The sequence below is a fragment of the Mustelus asterias genome, chromosome 6, assembly GCF_964213995.1.
Source record: "Mustelus asterias chromosome 6, sMusAst1.hap1.1, whole genome shotgun sequence".
Classification (NCBI taxonomy): Eukaryota; Metazoa; Chordata; class Chondrichthyes; order Carcharhiniformes; family Triakidae; genus Mustelus; species Mustelus asterias.
Genome location: NC_135806.1, coordinates 93816878 through 93840265, shown reverse-complemented (window position 1 = coordinate 93840265; position 23388 = coordinate 93816878). Strand labels below are relative to the sequence as shown.

General features: G+C 40.4%; 1 protein-coding gene across 1 annotated transcript in view; it reads right to left on the bottom strand.

The window, feature by feature from the left end:
• The window catches only part of pcsk1 (proprotein convertase subtilisin/kexin type 1), a 56645-nt gene extending 33511 nt beyond the window's left edge, over nucleotides 1-23134 (bottom strand). Inside the window, exons 1-5 of the mRNA XM_078215417.1 lie at nucleotides 22952-23134; nucleotides 10147-10251; nucleotides 9453-9575; nucleotides 8050-8196; nucleotides 1468-1544 (exon numbers count right to left, since the gene is read on the bottom strand). Of these exons, the coding sequence (XP_078071543.1) occupies nucleotides 1468-1544; nucleotides 8050-8196; nucleotides 9453-9575; nucleotides 10147-10251; nucleotides 22952-23134 (635 nt within the window). The remainder of the gene's footprint in view (nucleotides 1-1467; nucleotides 1545-8049; nucleotides 8197-9452; nucleotides 9576-10146; nucleotides 10252-22951) is intronic.
• Nucleotides 23135-23388: the final 254 nt, after the last annotated feature.

Here is a 23388-nt window from a genome sequence, read left to right as displayed (position 1 = left end):
ACACAGGCTGATTTTGACCATTTTCCCAAATCTTTACATGGTGTAGCTGACCAACTTACGCTGCGGCAAGGCTTTGTGATAAAATTCCTCTGAACCACCCAAGTTACGCTGCAAATGGTGCCAACATCTGGCCACAATATATGAATGTCCTTGACGCCAGAGAATGCATCGACTAATATACAAAACTTAATGTTCCATGCTATTGAGCACCAACTACTGTTGCAGCAGAAAGAAAATGTATGCCTTTGTTATCTAATAGTGGTAGGACATGCAGACTGTCCTGGTGATTATCATGTTGTAAACAGCAGGCTCAAGATTCAAACTGCCTGAAGTTGAGAAATTAATTTAATTGCCAAAGGGCATGCACAAGAAAGAGTTCAAACAAGATTTGTATTATTTGGGTGAAACTCTCATCCCACAGTTGTGAATTTGAATATGATTACTTGCAAAATGAAATATGCAGAGCAAAGTACTTTCAGCTCTGGACCAACCTAACAGGATTTGGCTCTGCACATCTAGAGCAGATTCCCCCTGCAAAAGCTAATGGGTGTAAATTTTCACTTGTCAGTTCTTTTAATAAATGTCGGTGCAAGTGCAAAATGGAAAGGCCAATTTTTTGCTGATTGCATCTTGTTCACTCAGGCTATTGGGAGGAAACAAACAATTACTCTGTTAATGATTTAGTAATTCTAAAATATTTTTGCAATTTAACAGAAAGTTCATATAAGGTTTTTGAGTACTGGCCATTTGCTAACTATCAAGGTAAAATGCAGAGTCTTGGGGAATAGTTAATGCTGTCACATTTTTCCTCGGTGTTTGTGTTGTGTATTCCTAAATAATGATCAAAACCAGAACTCTTTCTACACTAACCCAATCAAAGGTGAGAATCTCAGCACTATTCTCCTCATCTTCCATTAAATCTTTTGCAGAAATGTTGAAGGAACGGCAGCTTTTATCTGTTTACCTTATTTCTACAAGTGGGCTGCTGAAGTTTTAGAACTCCAGTAGAAATCCAAGGTGGGCGTCTTTTATTGCCCGCCTTTCTCAGAATCCTCCTTTGTCCAAGAGTGGACTTCCTGTTTCCTATATTAATTATCCTTGTGCCAATTAGCACCAAGTTATAGGCAACTTGATATGTGAACACAGCTTGGGTCTGGGATCAAATGATCCAAACTTAGTTTACTTTAGCTAACTTCAATTGCCAACAACTGTACATAATTTCATCAGTGCTATCCAATGTCCCATAGGTCATAAGCAAAAGAAATTCCCTCGGAAATTCCTCAGAGTTTTCACCATGATTTCACCAGAAGTGTGGCAGAGAATTTACGCTGTACTTTCAGCAAAGTTATGGCGATAGAGGAAATATTGGCCTTTTCTTTAAAGTTAGCATTTTTCAAACATGAGACTAGATCCCGGTTTGCGCAATGTTTCAGTGAATGCTAAATTTTATTACAGGTGTAAACTTACTTATTTTCATTAGTTGGATCATATCTTGGGAATGGATCAGGGTCATTATCATTAAAATCATAGCTTGCTTCTGGATCCTATCGAAATAAAAACAGAAAATGAAAGCATTAAGTGTCACAAGAATTGTTTTTAAAACTTTGATATTCCATTTGTTTGACTCAGGTTATCAAGGATATTTGCAATCCTGGTCAAGAGAGACTTGTTTTAATCAAGATATTGTGATTAGCTTTCATACCAATGCAATTAGTTATATTGTTGAAATGTAATTTAAAAAACACAATCAATATCAAGAAGTGACATTAATTATACTGGTTCTATTGCATTTAATTAAAATTTACAGCTATTTACAAGTAGATCGTGTAATCAGTTGGCTCTTGTGTGAGGATACCCAAGTTGGTTCTGGATAATAAAAATATTTCTATCTATTTGTGATTAATAAAGGGTCAGATTCTCCAACCGCGCCAGCAGTTGGGATTCTCCAGTCCCGCCCTAGTGATCGGAGATGTGGCTGTGCACTAAATTCTCCATTCTCACTGGTGGCAGTGGCGGGATATGAACGACTGGAGAATTCCAACCAAACTATTTCAGACCAAAGTCGAGCTATCAGTTAATATAACTTGTGTCAGTGACCAAGACTATTATGTCTGGTCTCATGAGGACAAAGAATGGGTAATAAAGGAGACAGTGGCCCCTAGAAAAGCTCCCCTGGAGCTTAACCATTCCTGGAGATGGTTAATTATTACGGGTATTTCCTTCCAAATCTATAACACGATTGTCTCCTTTGCATGTGTCACTGAAGAAACACCAGAGATAGTTCTGGAAAGCACCACAGAAAGAAGCATTTAATAAGGTCAAATATGTATTACATTCATCTTGGCTACTGGTACATTTTAACCCATCCAAGAAGTTAGTGCTAATATGGGATTGGGGCAGTTTAATCTCACAGAATGGATCCTTCCCCACAACACCATCCCCCCACCCCCCTCCCCCCCGTACCACAATAAATTGTGATGGTAATGAATTTTCTAAATACTGCCAGTGTCAGTACAGCAAATAAAGTTTTGGACCAGTAGAGACCCACTGTTATCAAAGATAAGACATAAAATATTAATAGGTTGGCAAAATGAGATGATTTCCAAAGACATGAAGCCATACCATATTAGGAAAGATGAGCTAAGCTGTGAAGATGGCATTATCCTATGGGGAACAAGAGTAGTTGTCCTTGTGACAGGAAAGGAATTGCTCCCTGCAGAGTTGCATAATGTCTAACCGGGTATGTCAGAAGTGAAGATGCTTGCCAAAAGCTATATTTGGCGGCCAGATATTGATGCTGATATTGAGAGATTAGGGAAGCACTGCAATTAGTGCCAGTTGCAGCAGATGTTACCTGCTACAGCTCCTCTGCACCCTTGGGAATGGCCAGGTCAGCTATGAGTGTGGGTTCACATGGATTATGTCAGACCATTTTTAGGCACAATGTTTCTATTATTGGTAGATGCCCACTCAAAACAGATGGAGGTATTTGAGGTGAAATCCACAACCTCACATGCCATAGTCGAGAAGCTTCACCAGTGCTTTATGTCCCGTGGAGTACCTGAAATATTCGTACCAGATAGCAGAATGACTTTTACAAGCGCTGAATTTCAAAGTGATACAGCACATCAGAACTGAACCCTATCATCCCTCATCCAAAGGATTGGCTGAGTGGGCAGTCCAGACTTTCAAGGCCAGCTTAAAGAAACAATTAACCGAATCTTTGGAAACAAAAGTAAAACATAGAAACATAGAAAATAGGTGCAGGAGTAGGCCATTCAGCCCTTCGAGCCTGTACCACCATTCAATATAATCATGGCTAATCATGCACTTTCAGTATCCCACCCCTGCTTTCTCTCCATATCCCATGATCCCTTTAGCAAAAAGGTAACATCCAGCTCCCTCTTGAACGTATCTAATGAACTGGCCCTAACAGCTTTCTGTGGTAGAGAATTCCAGAGGTTCATAACTTTCCGAGTGAAGAAGTTCTTCCTCATCTCAGTTGTGAGTGGCTTACCCCTTATTCTTAGTCTGTGACCCCCTAGTTCTGCACTTCTCCAACATTGGGAACATTCTTCCCACATCTAGCCTGTCCAGTCCCATCACGATTTTATATGTATGTATGAGATCACCTCTTATTCTTCTAAGTTTCAGTGAGTACAAGCCCAGTCGATCCAGTCTCACTTCTTATGTCAGTCCTGCCATTCCAGGAATCAGTCTGGTGAACCTTTGCTGGACTGCCTCAATAGCAAGAATGTCCTTCCTCAGACTAGGAGACCAAAACTGCACACAATACTCAAGGTGCGGCCTCACCAAGGCCCTGTGTAACTGCAGCAATACATCCTTACTTTAATACTCAAATCCTTTTGCTATGAAGGCCAGCATGTCATTAACTTTCCTCACCATCTGCTGTACCTGCATGCCAACCTTCAGCGACTGTTCCACCATGACACCCAGGTCACATTGCACTTCTGCTTTTCCTAAATTGTCACCATTCAGATAATAATCTTCCTTCCTGTTTCTGCCACCAAAGTGGATAACCTCACATTTATCCACATTATATTGCATTTGCCAAGTATTTGCCCACTCAGTCAGCCTGTCCAAGTCACGCTGCAGCCTCTTGGCATCCTTCTCACAGCATACACTGCCACCCAGCTTAGTGTCATCTGTAAATTTGGAGATATTGCATTCAATTCCTTCGTCCAAATCATTAATGTATATTGTGCTTAGCTGGGGTCCCAGCACTGAATCCTGTGGTACCTCACTAGTCACTGCCTGCCATGCTGAAAATGACCCATTTATTTCCACTCTCTGCTTCCTGTCTGCCAACCAGTTCTCTATCAAAAGTAGATTGGTTCTTCTTCGTGTGCAGGATCACCTTAATTTGACCAGCAGTATATCTCCAGCAGAACTATTGATGGATCAATGTATAAAGACCAGACCAATCCTGGTTTTCCCAAATTTTGCGGCGAGGTAGAGGAAAGACAGTGCAACTAAAAGAGGAACCATGATTCGAGTAAAGATGCAAGATCGTTTGAAATAGATGACCCAATTCATGTGAAATATTTTGGAAGTGGCCCAAGCTGGGTTCCAGGAATTGTTGCGACCATTGTCTTATGAAGTGAGTGTAGAAGACTGGATTTTGAAGAAACATGTGAACGTGTCATCCCGGTCATCCCGAGAGGCAGTGTTACAGCCTGATTCAGCTAGAAGTGTTGTTAGCTGCCTGAGAAGTGAAATGTCCAATCAACGTGTGACAGGCTAGAGTATTGTTCCGACTGGAAAAGAGGAGGTTGAAGCATCAGTACCAGAACAGAGACCCAGTGTGGAAGTTTCTACAAAAGTACCCCAATCCGAGTACCCCAGCTGGTGGAGTTGCACACTCTATGAGCAGGTGGAAGCCACCAGAGAGGTTGCATTTTTGATGGACTGATTAAAAATATTCATTGTTGTAAATTATGAGGAAATGTATAAGTTAACTATCATTCTGTATATTAAGGAACTTAGAGGGGATATGGTGCCATAGCTATCTCCTTTAAAGGGAGATCTTCTGGAGGGTCATATGACCCCCACTCAGCCAATCGATAACTAGTGCATAAGATCACCCTATGAGCATGGGTTTTTGCTCAGTTAGATCCTAGAGGCATGACGAGAAGCATTGAATCTGCATCACCCTGTAAATAGATATTGTTGTAAATAAAGGTTTATAGTTCATTCATAACTGGAACCAAGTTATTGCAGTAATGGTCATGGGTTTGGAAGTTGCTGTTTGGGGAGGCTTGGTGGCTTCCTGCAGTGCATTTTGTAGATGATACACACTGCTGCCACTCAGTGGAGGAGGGAGTGAATGGAGGGTTGCAATCAAGTGACCTGCTGTGTATATAAATGGGCCCAAGTTCATTTCTGCTTCTCCTACATGTAGTTACTGGTTGCCTTCCAAATCACCACATGAGCTGACTGGGACTGTCATGTAATCTGGACTAGATTAGTGTTGCTGCAAAGGACAGCATATTCTCCAAAGGGAAGAAAGCTCACAAGGTAAAGAGTGGCAATTATATAAAATTTGACCCCCTTGTTAAAAATGATATCATAATTTATGCAGAGGAAAAATGAGCCAATGCCTATCCTTCTGCATTAATACATTCACCTGTTGAAAGAAAGGTAGACTGAAACATATAGCAGTGCATTTTATGTCCTGGTTAGGCACAGTGTCCAGTTCAATCAATGATATAGGGGCAATTCTCCAGCTCCATGTGAATTGGCACAAATCCAGTTATAAATGGGGAATCTTGTTAGATTTGCGTCGGGAGAGCTCATTTTGAGATTCATCCCATCCCTGGCCAGTGACATAATTTGGTTCACGGCCCCAGCGAGGGTATCTTTAAAATGAATTTTGCAATAATAAACCAAATCCTAGTTCTAAGGTCATTGATGTGATAATGCTTTGCCTCTAAGAACTGTGTTTGTGTCACATTTCTTGTGCAGAAATTTTTTTAACAGTCAGTTCTATTCACTGGTGCCACTTTGTCTATAACCCGTAGCCCCTGTTGGTACAACAGAAGCCTAATTATTGGAATGTTTGTTTTAATCTCGGCCAATGCAATGTTGCTATTTTAGTGGTTTCTCATGGGATTTTTCAGAATGGGGCTTTATTAGGCTGACTGACAGGAAAACTCATGTGACTGGGCTGGGGTAAGCTTCCACAGAACAAAATAAGCTCACTTGCAGCTTGGGACCTTTCAAGAGAAGTAGCTCTCTATCTCTTTCTTTCTCTCTCTGGAGATTGGAGACTGGGACCTGCCAGAAAATAGGTCTCTTTCTCTGAAGTTCTGCTGTTTGAAGGTAGATCTTTCTCTGGAGGCTGCTGAATGGGAGTCAGAAGTCTTTCTGTCTCTCTGTCCAGAGGAGGTAAAAGGCTGAAAATGTGGGCAGGAATTCTCCCAAAAAAATTGTAACTGTTGAATTCGCGTGAAAATTGAAGTAATCAATGTTGGTTTTTTCAGTGGGTGTTCAGAGAAGAATCTCCCACACGCTGTGCACTGCAGAGGCCACCAGCATGTTTATCATTAAAAACTAGGGGGCGGGGCCTATCCCCACTGGAGAGGCTGAAATTAGCACGCTGAGCAGGCCACTGCGCATATGCTGATTGTGTATGCCAGATCGGTGCATGTGCAGTGGCCCGCTCGATTGCTGGCCAGCCCCATGATCCCCGCCTGCCCTCTGAGCCCCCCATGTCCCAATCACTGGCTCCCCAACCATTTCCGGACCCAGCCCCGACCGCCCTCCCCCACCCCTGGCCCGCACCGATCTCCATTGTACGTTGCCACTTTGTCCCTTGGGTAGTGCCAGGGGACACAAGCTGGCACTGCTGGGGTGCCAATGCCCAGGGGACACCCGCCCCAACACCCAACCTTCCGGGGGGCCCCATTTGCCTCCCCTTCACTCCAGCAGGGTTGGGCTGCTAGCTGCCCAAAAGTGGGGAGCTACTGTAACTCCTGTTGGAGTGAAATACTCCTGGTGGAGGGGGGGAGGCAAGCGGGCCCGGAGACTTCAGTCCCTGGCCTGTTAATCATATTTAAAATGCATTTAAAATAATATTTAAATTACTTCCACGCCTCCCTGCTGATTTCCAGCGTGGAGCAGACGCCGCCAGGAATTGGGTGCGAGAAGACGCTATCGGGCAGGAATGCATGGGCGAATTCTGCGCATTGCCCACAACGTGATTCTCCCATTAAAAATTAGCGCAGCGAGATGGGAGAATCGCAGCCGTAGTATCCACACGAGGCTTTTTTTTGTGCTAACTGATTCTGAAGAAGGATTTATATCTGTGGGGATATTGCTTAAATTGGAACTATAGAGATATCTGGAAATATAGCGCTATTCCTTCAGAGTCGCTGGGTAAAAATCCTGGAATTCTCTCCCTAACGGCATTGTGGGCCAACCCACAGCATGTGAACTGCAGCAATTCAAGAAGACAGCTCACCACTACCTTCTCAAGGGCAACTCGGGATGGGCAATAAATGCTGGCGAGCCAGCAATGCCCATGTCCCACAAATGAATAACAAAAAAGTTAGCTGTTAAAAATTGTACCTTAGCATGTTTAAATATTTCAATTAGTAAATGTTATGCTAATTCCTTTTGTTATATTTTAACTGTGTCATTAAATAAAGTTTGTTTTGATAAAAGCTTCCCACTGGGCTAATAGAATCATACCTGGAGCGAAACATCTTATGCTTACCCTAATGCCAAAGTCAAAAAACACTGGGGTCTAGGCTAACTTCATAATGTACCTTGGAGTTTCTGATTGGTCCTTAATATTCCATAATGAATGCAGTGAAATGTGTTCTCAGGATCGTGCCAGAGAAAATGTAAAAGTGAAATTTTGCAACCTATGTTGTAGAGAGTAACTCTTGAGCCTTGTCATCTTTTATCACCAATAAATAGCTGGAGTTACATAAAATCTTACTGAATCCATATTTCAGTTTCAGGACAGTTATGATTAATCATGTAGATAGGAAAACATAAAGTATTCCTTTCAGTGTTACTCACATAATTTGCTTGAATATCCGTGTGATTCCATTCCAATCCATCATCAAGCACAGTAAGTACAATTCCTTTGCCTGTTATTCCCTTTTTCCACACTGGGATAACATGAAGGTCCAGTTTCGGGAGAGATGATGAAGTCCTTGTATCTTGCTTTAGAAGAAAGCATATATATAATCTAATAAGGGCTTGAATACATTTTTTTTAAATAACAAGTGCCATGTCTAAAAGATGAGTTTTCCTTTGAAGATAAGAGCTTTGAGCAGCAAGCAATTAATTATTAGCTAAATAATTGAAAGCTGTGGGTGGTTGATGAGAGCTCTGTGAATCATATCTTGTACAAATATACCCCTGTCTCCAACAGGCATGACTCATCCTCTGCTCTGCTGTTAGAAGGAACTACAGCAGCAATTCAAAGGAATATGTGATCCTTTTCTTATCCATTGGAGTATATTATAGACCTTATTTACACTCAATAAGAAATCAGTTCTCTTTTTGTCTCCATTCTTTCAGACCTTCACACGTTATTGGTATCACATCATGTATTGGACTGAAACCCTAATTTCATGAAAAGTTAATCATTGTTGAGTAAAACACACTGAAACATGGAAACAAAGCCAAAGCTCATTTGAAACTACCTCCGCAATTTTTAAAAATCTTTCTTTATACTCAGTGGTTTACTAACACCAAATAATGAGTTTGTAGACTCAACACAGTTTCTAGAAGAGAGCCACGGCACAATCAAACAGCCTTCATATAGGCACAAAAGTAGCAGTTACAATCAGAAAAAACACATCATTATTTGCAAATTGGAGAATCGCACTGGTCCACTCAAGTTGCCCTTTGGGATGAGGTGTGAAATGTATTGTTGAAATAGCATACAACATTAAATTATTCAAGTACATTACAGTGGCAAGGTAACTCATCAGCCATCTGCATATATTTGAAAATCACAAGCCCTTTGCTCAGTTGCTCGTATGTTCACAATGATGTTTACGTTTCAGAGAAAATGCGATGTGCTTAAAATCCAAAATGGAAGATATCATTGTTCAATGGCGCATTGGTACCACTGAAATAGAGATTGTCATTCAGTAGTACAGAACTTGAGTATTACTGAAAAAAGACATGTGTTGATGAAGCTTTTTGTCTTGCACTCATCAGGATAATTCACAAGGATACCAGTTTATACCTGATGAGAAAAGAGTGCTGATTGGTCATCAAGTGAACTCCCAGCCCATCATTCTGTGTCCATCAAAGTTAATAGATGGAAATTCATTAGTTGGCATGGTGCAATTTCCCAATGTACACTCCAGACATATGCCAGAAGTGAATCAAATGGAATTTTAATCCATTGGCTACCATTGGTTGTAAATTCACATTATTTTACTGTTACAAATCCACATACTTACCAGATACCATTGTTGATTCCACATGGGATCGCTAAACATTTTCTCTGCCATGCAGTCCATGCAATCCCTTGCTGGAGAACGCTTACTTCTTTGCTTTTCATACTGTTGTTCTGCCCAAGACACCTTATAGTTATGCAACACATAAAAAATAACATGGGAGTGACTAGACTGCAGCTTATTTTCTGTTACATCATTGCAATACAAACAGGGCATAATCATGTAAAGCAATATTTTTTATTTTGTTAAAAAAAAAATCTTATTTATTGTTATTCACACAGCGCTAATGTCAGAAATACATAGACCAAACATTTTCTCAGCACTGCAAACCTTTCCCCACCATAACTTTACATTTTCCTTGTTGTTGAGCTGACCAAAATATGGCCACTGGTTGGGATGCTCTCTCTTGCATTAACAGAGTGGTCGATTCCATTGATTTCAATGGAATATTCTATAAGAGTGAATAAACAGCCTAATCAGATTCCCGCTGAAGGCCAAAATCTTTGTGGAGTCTTTGGAAAAGTAAAGATAAAGACTAGCTTGATATACTTATAAGGTAAATAATTGCAAAATAGGAAATATTAAATCATTCACAGAGTTTACCTGTAAACTCAGAATTAATCAATTTAACTTAAAGCAAAGGTTCAAAAATACCATCCAGCATGTCCCATTTAATATTTTTGGAAATGAATCATACCCGTTCATCGTCAAATAATCTTTTTGTGAAGTGATCAGCACTCCTTCGAGACCTCCTTGGATGAATTTTGTGTCTGAGTAGGTAGTGGTTTTGAAGTGCTCCAATCTAAGCAGGTAAAGATCGAAAAGAATGCTCAGTATGAATAAAAGTATTATATTAGATGCCAGCATCAAAATGTCATTTTAGTCATAAAGGGTTTTTTTATACTGCAATATCTTTTGAGATCTCTCGATTATGTCTTTGGATTCAAATGCCACTATATCATACAAGAAGGAAGGAAGAAACCTGATAACTACAGATTGGTTAGTCTAACATATATTGTGGGGATGTTACTGAAATCTCGCATCAGAAACTGTGGGAAAATATCCTTGTAGCCCTGTTGGATTGGTGGGACCATTTTCAGATTGGAAACCCTACCAACTAAATTGCGCACCTTACTATTGTACTTCCCAAGAGCAAATTCAATAATTATCCCACTGTCATGTTTTCAGTTGGGTAGGCAGGACAGCATGGCTCAAGCAACAATGAAGGATCTCTATTTGAAGGGGCCCTAACTCAGTTAGTAGGGAGTAGTGATTGAAGTATTTGATTCAGCATGAAGGAGCAATGAGCTGTCGTATGGTGAGAAAATGTCGCACATTGGTTAGCACTGCTGCCTCACAACTCCAGGGACCCGGGTTCGATTCCTGGCTTGGGTCGCTGTCTGTGCGGAGTCTGCACATTCTACCTGTGTCTGCATGGGTTTCCTCGGAGTGCTCCGGTTTCCTCCCACAGTCTGAAAGACATGTTGGTTAGGTGCATTGGCCATGCTAAATTCTTCCTCAGTGTACCAGAACAGGCGCCGGAGTATGGTGACTAGGGAATTTTCACAGTAACTTCATTGCAGTGTTAATGTAAGCCTACTTGTGACACTAAGAAATAAACTTTAAAACCTGATGAACAGACTTCACCCTATTAGTGAATATTGATGCAATGATGACACAGAAATGTTCTCTTCCTTGAAGATGGCAGGAGGTGACCAATCAGCCTCGCCATGAAGGCATGGTTGCAATTCACAGAGGCTGTCAACAATTGAAATGTGACATTGAGGATCTGGTTCCATTGCAGGGAAAGGATTAATGACCTCATGAAATCTGACAAGATGAGTGTCCTGCAGCCTACAGTTGGAGATCTGGGCTAGAATTTTACCACCCTGCCTGCCACAGGAATCGGAGCGGGCGAGGGGCAAAGCATAGAAAGGTCCGTTGACCTCGGGCGGGATTTTACGGTATCAGGATGAGCAAGGCCGTAAAATCCCACCCATGGAGTCAGCACTCTCTCAGATCCCTAACTTTCTCAAGTACAGCCCTCCTCTGACCAACACATCTTGTCATTCTTTTCTCTCCAGTCTCCTCCTCAAATCCTTATCTCAACAGATGACACTCATACTCATCTTCAACCTTTACTCTCTTGCTCCCATTCCTCACAGTCATCCTCTTCAAATGTTTACCATCCATTTTCAAAAATGAGTTTACTTATCACATTCAGAACTCTCTGCCTTTTCTACACTCACAACTTCAACAAGAGGCAGAGAACGCAGACACCTTAACCATGATGGTACCGGAAGCCCCGGGGGTCATCAGGATGGCACTAGTACTGGCTGTTGGGTATCGCACTGTCATTTGGCACTTTATGGTCTCACATATTCAATGTTGCTAATAGTTTAAATGTAAAGATTTGCCCCATGCTAACAGAAAACCCAATTTCACTTATGATCTGTACCAACTATCAACATCCTGGGGATTACTATTGACCAGAAACTGAACTGGTCAAGTGGAAGTTGCACAAAGTTGTCCCCTAAGAATAGTTATTTTTAGGCTGAACGGATTGCTCCCGTCAGCACAAATCTTTCACTATGGCTGACCACAGCCTTGTCAGTTTCAGCTTTTATACTGCTCTTATCAGGTTAGTTTCACTGTGATGAGTTCCCTTCTCCAGGCTGGTGTGTGTTTGTGGGTAGATTCTCTGCTGGACTTGGATCCCACTCCTAGGAAAGCCAGAAGACGGGGTGACATCAGGGTGTCAGCTCAACATCAGTTCCCCAGACTTGCCCAGCCCACCTCTACTTGACTGAGAAAATTCTGCCCAGTGTGGCTCAGCACTTGGACAATTATCAAACAAAATCAGCATGAACTTGTGAATTGTAGACCATGTCAGCCTAATCAGGTCGCATCTAATTGAGGAGGTAACTAGATAGTAAGCAGGACCATATCAATGGATATTGGTAATATGGACTTCTAGAATGCATTTGATAAGGTTCTGCAGAATAGATTGTTAGTGAAAATGAAAATACATTGAATCGTTAATATGACTAAGTGAGTCATAGAATCATACAGTACAGAAAGAGGCCATTTGACCCATCATCCCTGTGCCAGTCCTTTGGAAGAGCTATCCAATAAATTCCATTCTTATGCTCTTTCTCCATGGACCCTTAATTACATTCCTTTCAAGTATTTATTCAATTTCCTCTTGAGAGTTACAATTGAATGTGTTTCCACAATTCACCGCTTCAAGGAGTGCATTCCAGAACATGACATTTTGTGTAAAAAAAAAAGCTCCTCATACTCCTGCTGTATTATTTATAATTTTTCTTAAATCTTTGTCCTTTGGTTACTGACCCTCCTGTCAGTAGAAACAGTTTCTCCTTATTTACTATTTCAAAACTCCTTATAATTTTGAACCCCACTTCTAAATCTCTGCCCAGCCTTCTGTTAGGGCAGCACTGGGCAGCACAGTGGCACAGTGTTTAACACTGCTGCCTCACAGTGCCAAGGACTTGGGTTTGATTCCCGGCTTGCGTCACTGTCTGTGCAGGGTTTTTCCATGTATTGAACCACTTCTGGTTTGCACAAAAAGGAACAACATGATCAAGTCAGCACCTTACTCCATGCAGTTGGAGCAATTGCTGAAGAAAGTAAGGTCCCTTGAAAATGAATGAGCGAGGCTGCTAATTTGTAGGCCAGATGAGGGAAAGAACACCAAAAAAGACAACAAAAATGGGGAAAAGTGCATCAACTGTCAAGTTGAAATGCTCTCGGTGTGGTTGCAAATACCGACAGAACGGGAAAGATTGCCCAGCAGGGGGAGCAGAGTTCCATAACTGTAGGAAGTTAGGACATTTTAAAATTATCTGCCAATATAAAATGCAGCATGCAAAAAAAATATTAATGCCAACATACAAGAAGTGGAAGAACCACAGAGAAAGGAAATAACTTTCCTACAATAAGTACAACAGAAAAAAAATACTAGCGCATTCATGTTGAAGTTTAAAAGTAAACATGGATAGTTCAGTCTTAACTGACAAAATCAAAGTGTTTTAAGCACATTACGCTGCAGCCATCAATCATGTAGCTACAAGGTCCAAATGGGACTACGCTTAAAATTTATAGACAACTTCTGGCAAATTAAAATGCAAGGATAGAGAAATCATTGCGCATCCATACATCATGGATAACCAAGAATTATTGTTGCTAAGTAGGATGGCATGACTAGAATTGAAACTGATCTATGAAGTTGATGTTACTGATGAGCTGTACAGTAGAACATTGACGAATGAATTTCCAAGATTATTTACAGACTTGGGAAAGCTGAAGACTGAATACAATGTTACCCTAAGAGTTGATGCCAAATCAATATGCCTCCTCACACTGAAGAAGTTCCCACACCCACTCTTGGGCAAAGCCAAAGGTGAAGTTAAGGACATTTTACAACAGGGCTTTATCCCTTCAGTAACCATACCAACAAACTAGTGTTCTGGAAAGGTCATGATCCTAAAGGTCATGATCCTAAAGCCAAATGGCTCACTTAGAATCTGTTTGGATTTGACTCAGCTGAATGTGAGATTCACCCAATGGCATCAGTGGATCAGAGTGTTGCCAAATTAGCTCTGTTCACCAAATTAGATGCAGCTTTTGGCAGTTGCTCCTGGGCAAAGAATCCAGACTGCTGACCACTTATATAACTTCGTTCAGTAATTATTACTTTAATAGCTTACCATTTGGAATTGTGTCTGCTCCAGAAATATTCTCGGGAACAATGTCTTAGACCCTAGGAGGCATGGAAGGAGTAATATTATCGATGGCACACCCATACACGGCTCCACAAGGGAACAACATGACTGTGGAGAGATTGCAGTCCTGAAAGTTCTGCAGGATGCAGGTTTGACATTGAATGTGAAATGTGAATTTGCAAAATCCATGATTACATTTTTCTGACACATTGTGAAAGCCTCAGGAATAACTGCTGACTCATAGAAAATAAAGATAATTAGAGAGTTTCCACAACCCAGGCACATTACAGAGCTACGGAGATTCCCAGGAATGATCAACCAAGTAGGTAAGTTCCTAACACATTTGGCAGAAGCCAATGAGCAATTGAAATATGGTTAACAGCGGTGCTGTAATGTGAACCGTCAAAATGCTTTTGAGGAGACCAAAAATCGTCTAATTTCTCCTGAAACTTTAGTGCACAATGATCCAGAATTGCCGACCATCGTGTCAATAGGTGCACCATCTACAGTTTCAGTGCAGTTTTATTCAAAGTACAAAGAGATAGTAAATGCAAACCAGTTGCAGACCTCAAGGTCACTCACAGACACAGAAAAAAGATATGCTAAAGTTGAGAAGGAAGCACTGGGCACGACATTGGCATGCGAGAAGTTCTTAGGCTATGTGATGGGATTGCAGTTTAACATTGAAACCAGCCATACGTCATTAGTCAGTCTTCTGAATATGAAGATGATTGCAAAGCCACCACCTAGAATTCAACATTTCAGACTGAGACTAAAGAGGTATGATTCAGTAACTGAGTATGTTCAAGGGAAGTATCAACCAATAGGAGATGCACTATCAAGAATATCAGTTGAAGAAACCAAAATAGAGAATTTGAATTTTCCTCAAGGAGATCACTCAATACCAAACACCTACCAGCTTCTACAAAGAAGCTGCAAGAGATGAAACAAGCACAGCAGCAAGATAATGAACATATGCAAATAAAGGAAAATTCTCTGGAAGGATGAGCAGACTACACTCCTAACAACCCAATACTACAGCAATACTTCAAACAGAGAAAGGACCTCACAAACATTGATGACTTCTTAGCTTTTAATGATGGAACAGTCATTTCAAGAACATTTCAGCTTGAGGTATTTCAAAATTTTCTTCAAGGTCACTCAGGGATAGCAAAATGTCGAGCAAGAGCCCAGTAATCAATCTGGTGGCCAGACATTATTTCAAATTGCCTTACGTGTGCAGTGAGCAGCCAAGAGCAAAGAGAACCCCTGTCACCCTTGACTTTTTCTTCAAGGCTGTGGGACTGCCTGGAAATGGATCTCTTTGATCTTAAAGGCAAGGTATTTCTGATTATCATTGATGCTACTCCAGATGGAATGAAGTGAACAGATTGCAGAGCATCATAGCAGAAGCGGTCATTCACTGACTGAAGAGAATCGATGCAACACATGGCATCCTGGCCATTGTAGTGCCCACAATTTGCTCATTAATTATTGCGCAAATTTGGAAAGAAATATGGATTCATTCACATGATTAATTCACCTTAATATCTTCAATTGAATGGAGAAGCTGAGAGAGGTGTTTGAATCATCAAAGGCTTAATGAAGAAGAATAAAGATCTCAACTTAGCCCTTCTTAGTAATCGAACATCACCATTACAAAATGTTGTTAATAGTAAGAGACTAGAACCACATATCACCTTGAATGACCATGAGAGAGTGAAAGAGCATGAGGAGGAACAGATACACAAACAGGTTTGTAACTTTAATTTCAAACACAGAGCACAAGACTCCCCTGTAGTTTGGGGAGAGAGAATGGATACAAGACCAACAGAAAGAAGCATAACAATAGAAAGATCTCCATAGCTGAGATCTTACAGAATTCAGGTGGACCAGGAGAAACCACAGTGGCGTAATATCATTGGAAAGAAAACCAATGGAAACTTGGGCTTACTTTTCAGATCCAGACAGAAATAATCGATGCAACACATGGCATCCCGGCCATTGTAGTGTTCCATAACTCTTCAACTCACTTATGACTCCAAGTTGCTGGTTACGCATACCAGGAGTCATATCCAGAAATCTCAACTTGTGCAAAATGAAGTGAGGGTCACTGATAGGTTTCTGGTAAAGCTGACTTCTAATCTGGGTAATGCCAAGAGAGAGACCAGCTTTCAGCATGATTCCCCTGCTGAAAACTTCCTTGCAATATATCTGCAGTGGCTTCTGTCTGGCCTGAAATACTTCACACATTCTATATTACCATGGGGTTTTGGGTGAGTCTGTTTGTGGCAGCCATTGTTTCAATATCTAGCACTTTGCATTTTAATGTCTCCTCCTAAAACAGTGACGGGTTTTGATGGGTCTCTCAATTATTGGAAATGTCTCTCTCTTCACACTCCCCTGAGGCGGATTTGTTTGCTTTGCATTTTCTACTTGGAAGGTGGCCTTGCATTTTCAAGTAGTTAGTTCAATACCACTTCCAATTGCAAAACTTCCAGTCAGTTGAAATTGAAAAATCATATTTTCAAAAATAAAGGGGCAGAGCCTTAGGGCACCATATCCTTGAAAAATATCTTCCAGGCTGCGCAGGTAATGGCTAGTGTTGCAGACTGTGCCCAGGAAAACCAAAGCGATCTATGCAATGTGCTGGGTGCAGTGCTAAACATATGAATTTTGTGCCCAATGATTCAGGTCAGTGACTTTTCATCAGAACTGGAAGATGTTTGAAATGAACAGTGCAAGAACAAACAGGAAAGGTGTGTGATGGAGAGGAGGGCAGGAGTAAGTATGGACCAGAAAATCCGTGAATAATGTCAATAAATGATGGGTGGGTTCAATGTCAGCAGCAGCTTAAACATGATAATAGAGCAAAATTATGGAAACCAAGTTGCAATGCCAACTTAATAGTTGTTGAAGAAAGCAGAAACAAGTGCAGTGCCTTACATATGTAATCCTAAAATGATTAATTGTGAAATACCATGTTTATTTCCTACTTATTTTATGATTAAAAACATAGGAGCACAGCAAGATGGACGATTGTAAAATAAATACTTTTCCACAATAAGTAAGTCTTTTTCTCCCACCTCTCCATCGCATTGTTTCCTTCTAAAAATTTGCACAATCAACCTCAGACGTTTGTTAATACCATCTTGACCAGCTTCCTGCAGAAATGCAATGCAATTGCTGGTTCAATCACTTTTCTCTCTATCCTTGTTCTTCAGGATGTGACTTACCTTGTTCAATAGCTCCACAACAAGTTAGTTTAAGAACTCTATAAGAAATTATGGGCAAAAAACATGCACTAATTTGTTAGTGTATAGTCCATGCGTGTAACTTGCACTATTTATTTACTTACATGTATGTATTAATCTCTTTTTTTTAATTGAGTTTCCAACTTTTCTCTGCACTCTCGTGGCATGTGTTATTTATTTCAGAATGCTGGATCTGGATCAATGTTCACTAAAATATCCAAACTCTAACAACTAATCTGGAAACCTTGCTTCTGGCTATCGAAGCCGTAACATCATCATCTATTATCATCTATAAAGATAATTGTAATGAGGTAGTCAGATGAGAGAAACCTCAACATTAACAGCAAAAAAGTGTTTTACAATGCAATAGCTTGAAACACAGCTCCAAAGTAACGATAGATGACAGTCAGTGAATATTTTTAGGCTCTCAGAAGCTAAATTCTGAGTCACAGCCATGACAGTTTTTGTTATAAAAACAGAAAATGCTGGAAGATCTGTGGAGAGAGAACAGAGCAACCATTTTGTGGACAAAAAGACAAAAGGAATATAAATGGTGATGATCATGGCTAAGAAGGGTGCTGATGGTGGCACACAGGTCAGAATGTGTAAATGGCAGAACAAAAGGTAAGCAGTGTGACAAAGGACCAGCTAGGACAGGTAATAGATGACCCTAGTGGGGTGGGGTGGGGAGAGGGGAGATGATGGCAAGTGAAAAAAGGTGAAAAGCAGGATAACAATAGGGGATTGAAAAATTAATCAATAGAAGAAATGACAATAAAGTGATAGGAAAAAATGGGGTGAAGAGAGTTCACAATCTGAAATTGTTGAACTCATTAAATTTGGGAAGGCATTAATGTGTCTAATCAGAAAATTCCAGCATTTTCTGTTTCTGTTTCATATTCTAGCATCCGCAGTAATTTGCAGTTACTTTCCTGTTTTTGTTATTATGTGCTGTGGTTTTAATCATAGATTCTAACCAGAAATAAGAAACAAGACATTGTTCTGCAGCCAGATCACTCATGGTTGGTGGTATGAACCTAACTGCTCACTCCACTATCTAATGCAGTTATTTAGTGATCAAAATCTGTTTGAGCCAGAATAGGGTATTTAATGTACATGTTGTTGAAAATTAATTATAGTATTCTTTACATCACTCATACCAGCCAAGGTTCTATCTGATCAAACAAAATTATTCTTTATTTTACACTAGCATTCCTATTAACCATTTGCCTGGATGAGGTCAGCCTCTACAACACTCAAGAAGCTCAGCATCACTCACATCATAGCAGTCTACTTGATCAGCATTTCAGCTACTGGACTAAACATCCATCACTGATGAATTCTGGCTGCAATGTATGCTGTCGACACAATATATTTCAACACTTACAAGACCAAGATCAACTGATTATGGAGCATGGCATATTAGTCACATTGAGGTGTAGATCATCCATAATATCATTGAATGGGTCAAAAGAGTGAATTGCCTACTCCTGTTCCTATGTTCCTCTGTTCAGCTTTAGGTGTCATGTTTCATATGGGAATTTACTGAGATAGTCCAAAAACATCTGCTATGCTTTCTTCACTTTTTCCAATATGCAAATTCACTTAGCTGAAAGAATTCAACTTCCATAATTCCAGCCATTGTAGTTTTACTTGGGTTTTACTGCAGTTATTGGATGCCACATCAGACTCAATGTCCCTCCTCCTCTCCCCCTGCAGTTCAGTGTAACTATAAATTAGCTGTCTTTCTAAATTCAGGTTAGTTATGTAGTTTGGAAACAGTAAGGTGTTCAGCACCAGACTTGGAATATTCCATTCAGATTAACCTCCAACATCACTTTCCAGTTTGCCCATGGTACTTTCCTCACTTTCACCTATATTTTTTATTCAATTTCAGGTTTTACTTAGAATACCTATTGTCTCAAACTTGCACATTGAATTTTTGGAAATCCTTTTCTGGAAATCTGAATACACTACCTTGGAGGATGTCCAAAGTTCATTTGGAACATGGCTCCCTTAAAAATGTAAATGAGATTGAGAAGTAGGATCTCTCCCTCCGGAAAGCATATTGGTTTCCACTAAATTCTTCCATATGTTTTGAGTGTCACTAGCTAGGCCAGCATTTATTGTCCATCCTCAATTGCCCTTGAGAAGTTGGTGTCTACTATTACCTTAGAATCATTCTTGAACCATTGCAGTCCATGTGGTGTACATACAGCCACAGTGCTGTTAGGGAGGGAGTTCCAGGATTTTGGCACTCATCCAAGCATGTATTCCATCACACTCCTGATTTGTGCCTTGTAGATGGTGGACAGGCAGTATATATGTTGAATTGGCAATGTCACTTCCTTTTTAAATTCAAACTCTGTGATAACCAACCATGAGTTGGGTAAAGACAGAGTCAGTTCCCCTCTCCTAACCTGGTCATAACAAGCTGTAGAGCACTTTGAGACATATGATGGTTCTTAAAAGCACTGCAAATGCAAGACTTCCTTTCTCCCTGTCTAATTTGTTTATGGCACTGATTTCTAAAGCATTATTCACTTTTAGTCCATTTAAGGTTATGTTTGATTAAATCTTTCAGATTTGACTGTCCTGCATACTCCTATATTCTATAAAGTATTTAATGATCCTCAGCAGTATTTCTCTTTAGTTTTACCCTCATTCCACCCTCCTCTTTACAGTCAAATTGTCAGAGCTCAGTCCCTTGAAGGTAATGTGTTGAAGTTGTATGCCTGAGTATTGATTTACAGTATTTGTTTCTCCCACATCATGGTTAATCATTTTATGGTTTTGTTGTGTAGACCATTAATTTACAACCAAGCCCACATTTCAAAATCACATGCTCTCTTGTGACTGATATATGTATAATATTGCAAATTGATGACCGATATGCATATTGTAAATGTAAAATAGATAGGTGTGAATGGACAAAAAAAGTCTTACAAAGGGACCTGAGATTGATGGTACGTAGCAGGCAGTTTTAAAACAACAAATGGAATACCAGGATTTATGGTCAGAACTGTGGTTTATAAGTGCTTGGAGGTTACGTTTGTACTATATAGTAAACTGGTTACAGCACTGCAAGTGATTGTACTCAGCTCTGGTCAACACACCATTTAACTATTATTTTTAATATGTTTTAATAATTGTGCTCAGCTGGGGCTCACAATTCATACTTTGGATCAACAGATGTAGACTTCCATGCAAAACTGGTGCTTGAAAATCCCTAGATTGTTGTTTACCATTGCAACTTCTGTTCCTAGTAATTAAAGAATGTTTCCTGCAAATAATCCAAATTTTTTCAAATGTAGCTTAGGGAAAATTTAATGGCATTAATGAACTATTACAATAAAACTCAATATATAAATGTTTAAACACGTATTGGATGTCTATTGGATGGAAGAATTGAATGATCTCTTTACACAGCAGAAATTCTTTTGATCTCACTTCGAAATAAGTTCGCCTTCTGTTGTGCTCGCCCGTTGAGATGTGAGGGATGGAGATTTTCTGACCTCACTCGCCCCGAAACCACAAAATCCCACCAGAGGTGAACGGACCTGTCCATGGCCTGCCCCTCGCCCACTCCGATTCCCGTGGCAGGAGGGACGGTAAAATTCTGGCCGGAGAGTCAGGTTTTTTTCTAAGGTAATAGTAGACAGCTGAGGTATCTAAAAATCAGATTGAGGTCACACACAAAATCTGGCACAAATTGGAAATTCACCGGTCAACAGGGTCCAGCGACCCGATTGGAAAACTCAGGAATCCAAAATGCCAAAGTATCATATTATGGAATTCTTTTCAAAAAAAGGTTGCTCTTCAACATGAAGCGTTATTATTTGCTGATGTTGTTCATGCATCAGGAGTTCATTTGGTTCCAGATCCAATTCAGGACTAAAAGTCTTTTGGTTTCCCCCCAACAATCCAAGAATTGCTCTGACAAGGATTATCCTGACTTGAAACGTTGGCTCTATGCTCTCTCCACAGATGCTGTCAGACCTGCTGAGATTTTCCAGCATTTTCTGTTTTTGATTCCGATTCCAGCATCTGCAGTGTTTTGCCTTAATTCATTGATTTAATAACATTTCTGACATCTGTTAGTCACCCCATTGGTAAATTAGATCGAGTACATCTTGAACTCCTATTACATGTGGTTTTAACTGTATACTGATTTCTGTAGCTGAGGGTGAATATCTGAAATTTCACCACCTGCCATTTCTCTTCCAAATGATGACTAACCGGCTGTATATTCCCAGTATGTTTTAAATTTATTCCCCTTTCTAATTGCTTAGCATCGGGAATTCTATAGTTGGTTTCACATTAGAGAACAGTGGGTAACATTCCTTCCTCACGTACTTAAGATTCATCGCTTTCAAATCACCATGAACTCAGTCTACACAATTAATTCCAACTGGCATTTATTAAAGCGATTTGGTCCCTGTGGAGGAAATGATATGAACCATCCAGTCTTGGCATTTCCTAGCATATATCTTCAACGGAAGTCTCCTCGGTGCATGCTGAACGATATTATACCTTTCTTAACCCTTCTCCCTGTGTCCTGCATATGAATGTAGCTGGGCTCTGACCCACACACTTTTCTATAATTGAGATTAATAACTGAGTACAAGGGATCAAAACTTCCCAAATTTCTGGTACATACATCTGAAAGCACCTTCTGTGAGATTATTCTGATATCGATATTAGCCTGCCCTTTATCCCCGTACCCCTTCTTGTTTTTTCCTTCCTGTTTACTGTTAAAGGTTGAGTTTTATCCTACACCGTTTTATTAATTTATTCATTTCCACATATATCCCATGAATACATATTTGGAACAGCGTGGGCTAGATTCCTGAAATTATTATATACGTGCCAGAAACTGTTTCCAAGCATGGTTCAAAACACAAGCTCAAGAAGGGACTGGACACGTCAGAGTGAATCCGCTATTAGATGAATTAAAACCAGAAAAGATGGAACATGCGTAAGATATTTATATATATGAATACAGGTGCACATATTGTGATATATAATCTATTTAACTTAAATTCGACATTGCACTACACCAGGCTACAAAACCATTCAACCTTACTGTTGGCCAAGTACAGAGCGCGGTCAGCCTTGTTGCTCAAGATTGTTGCCTTTTGAAGTGTTGAAACTAATCTGTGCATAGTCATCTCCTGTATAACGTTACCACTCCCTACACTAGAAAGGTACAGGACACTTTGTCTAAGTGATCTGCCGTCTATCTGAAGGAAATGGAAAATAAAAATAAACTGCCTGTTTCCGTGGTAAAATGTGAGAGTAAATATCTGAGAAAGCAATTCGGACTCTCATCTCTCACACTCTCTCCATATGGACGGTAGACGCACACGATGCCATAACATCAGTTACCTCCACTGGTGAATTTGGAACACAGGCACCATCGGCTATCAGATATACTTCACTTGTGACTCCTGATTGAAGAAACTGGGATTCCCGGTAGACGTTCAAAAGAATGAGTCCTTACCTGCCCCACGAAATTATATTCCAGTTCCTCGGCAATAGCTTTCGCCACCTCGGGTCCTCCAACCACTTCCACTGCCCACTCATTAACGTATTGTTTGTCTCCATTGGCAATGTTCGGTATGTAGCAAATTGCAAACAGCGTTAGAGCTGCAAATCGCAGGGAAAGACAGTCTATTTCTTTCATTATTATATAGGCGGATTTAAACAAAAAAGAGATTTGGAGAAGTGAACGCCGCAGAATGATCGCAGACGCTGCCCGCACTTGGATTGCCGCTGTAGTAAGTGAGGAGGCTGCCTTTTTAATGAGCTGGATGCTATCAGACCAAATGGAAGTGGAAAACCTCTGAGCTTGAATGGGAAACAGTGTTTACGCAGCAAGTGCTACGTAAAGCATCGGCCTGACGTCAAGTCCAGTGTATCTTCTACAATATCGAGCAA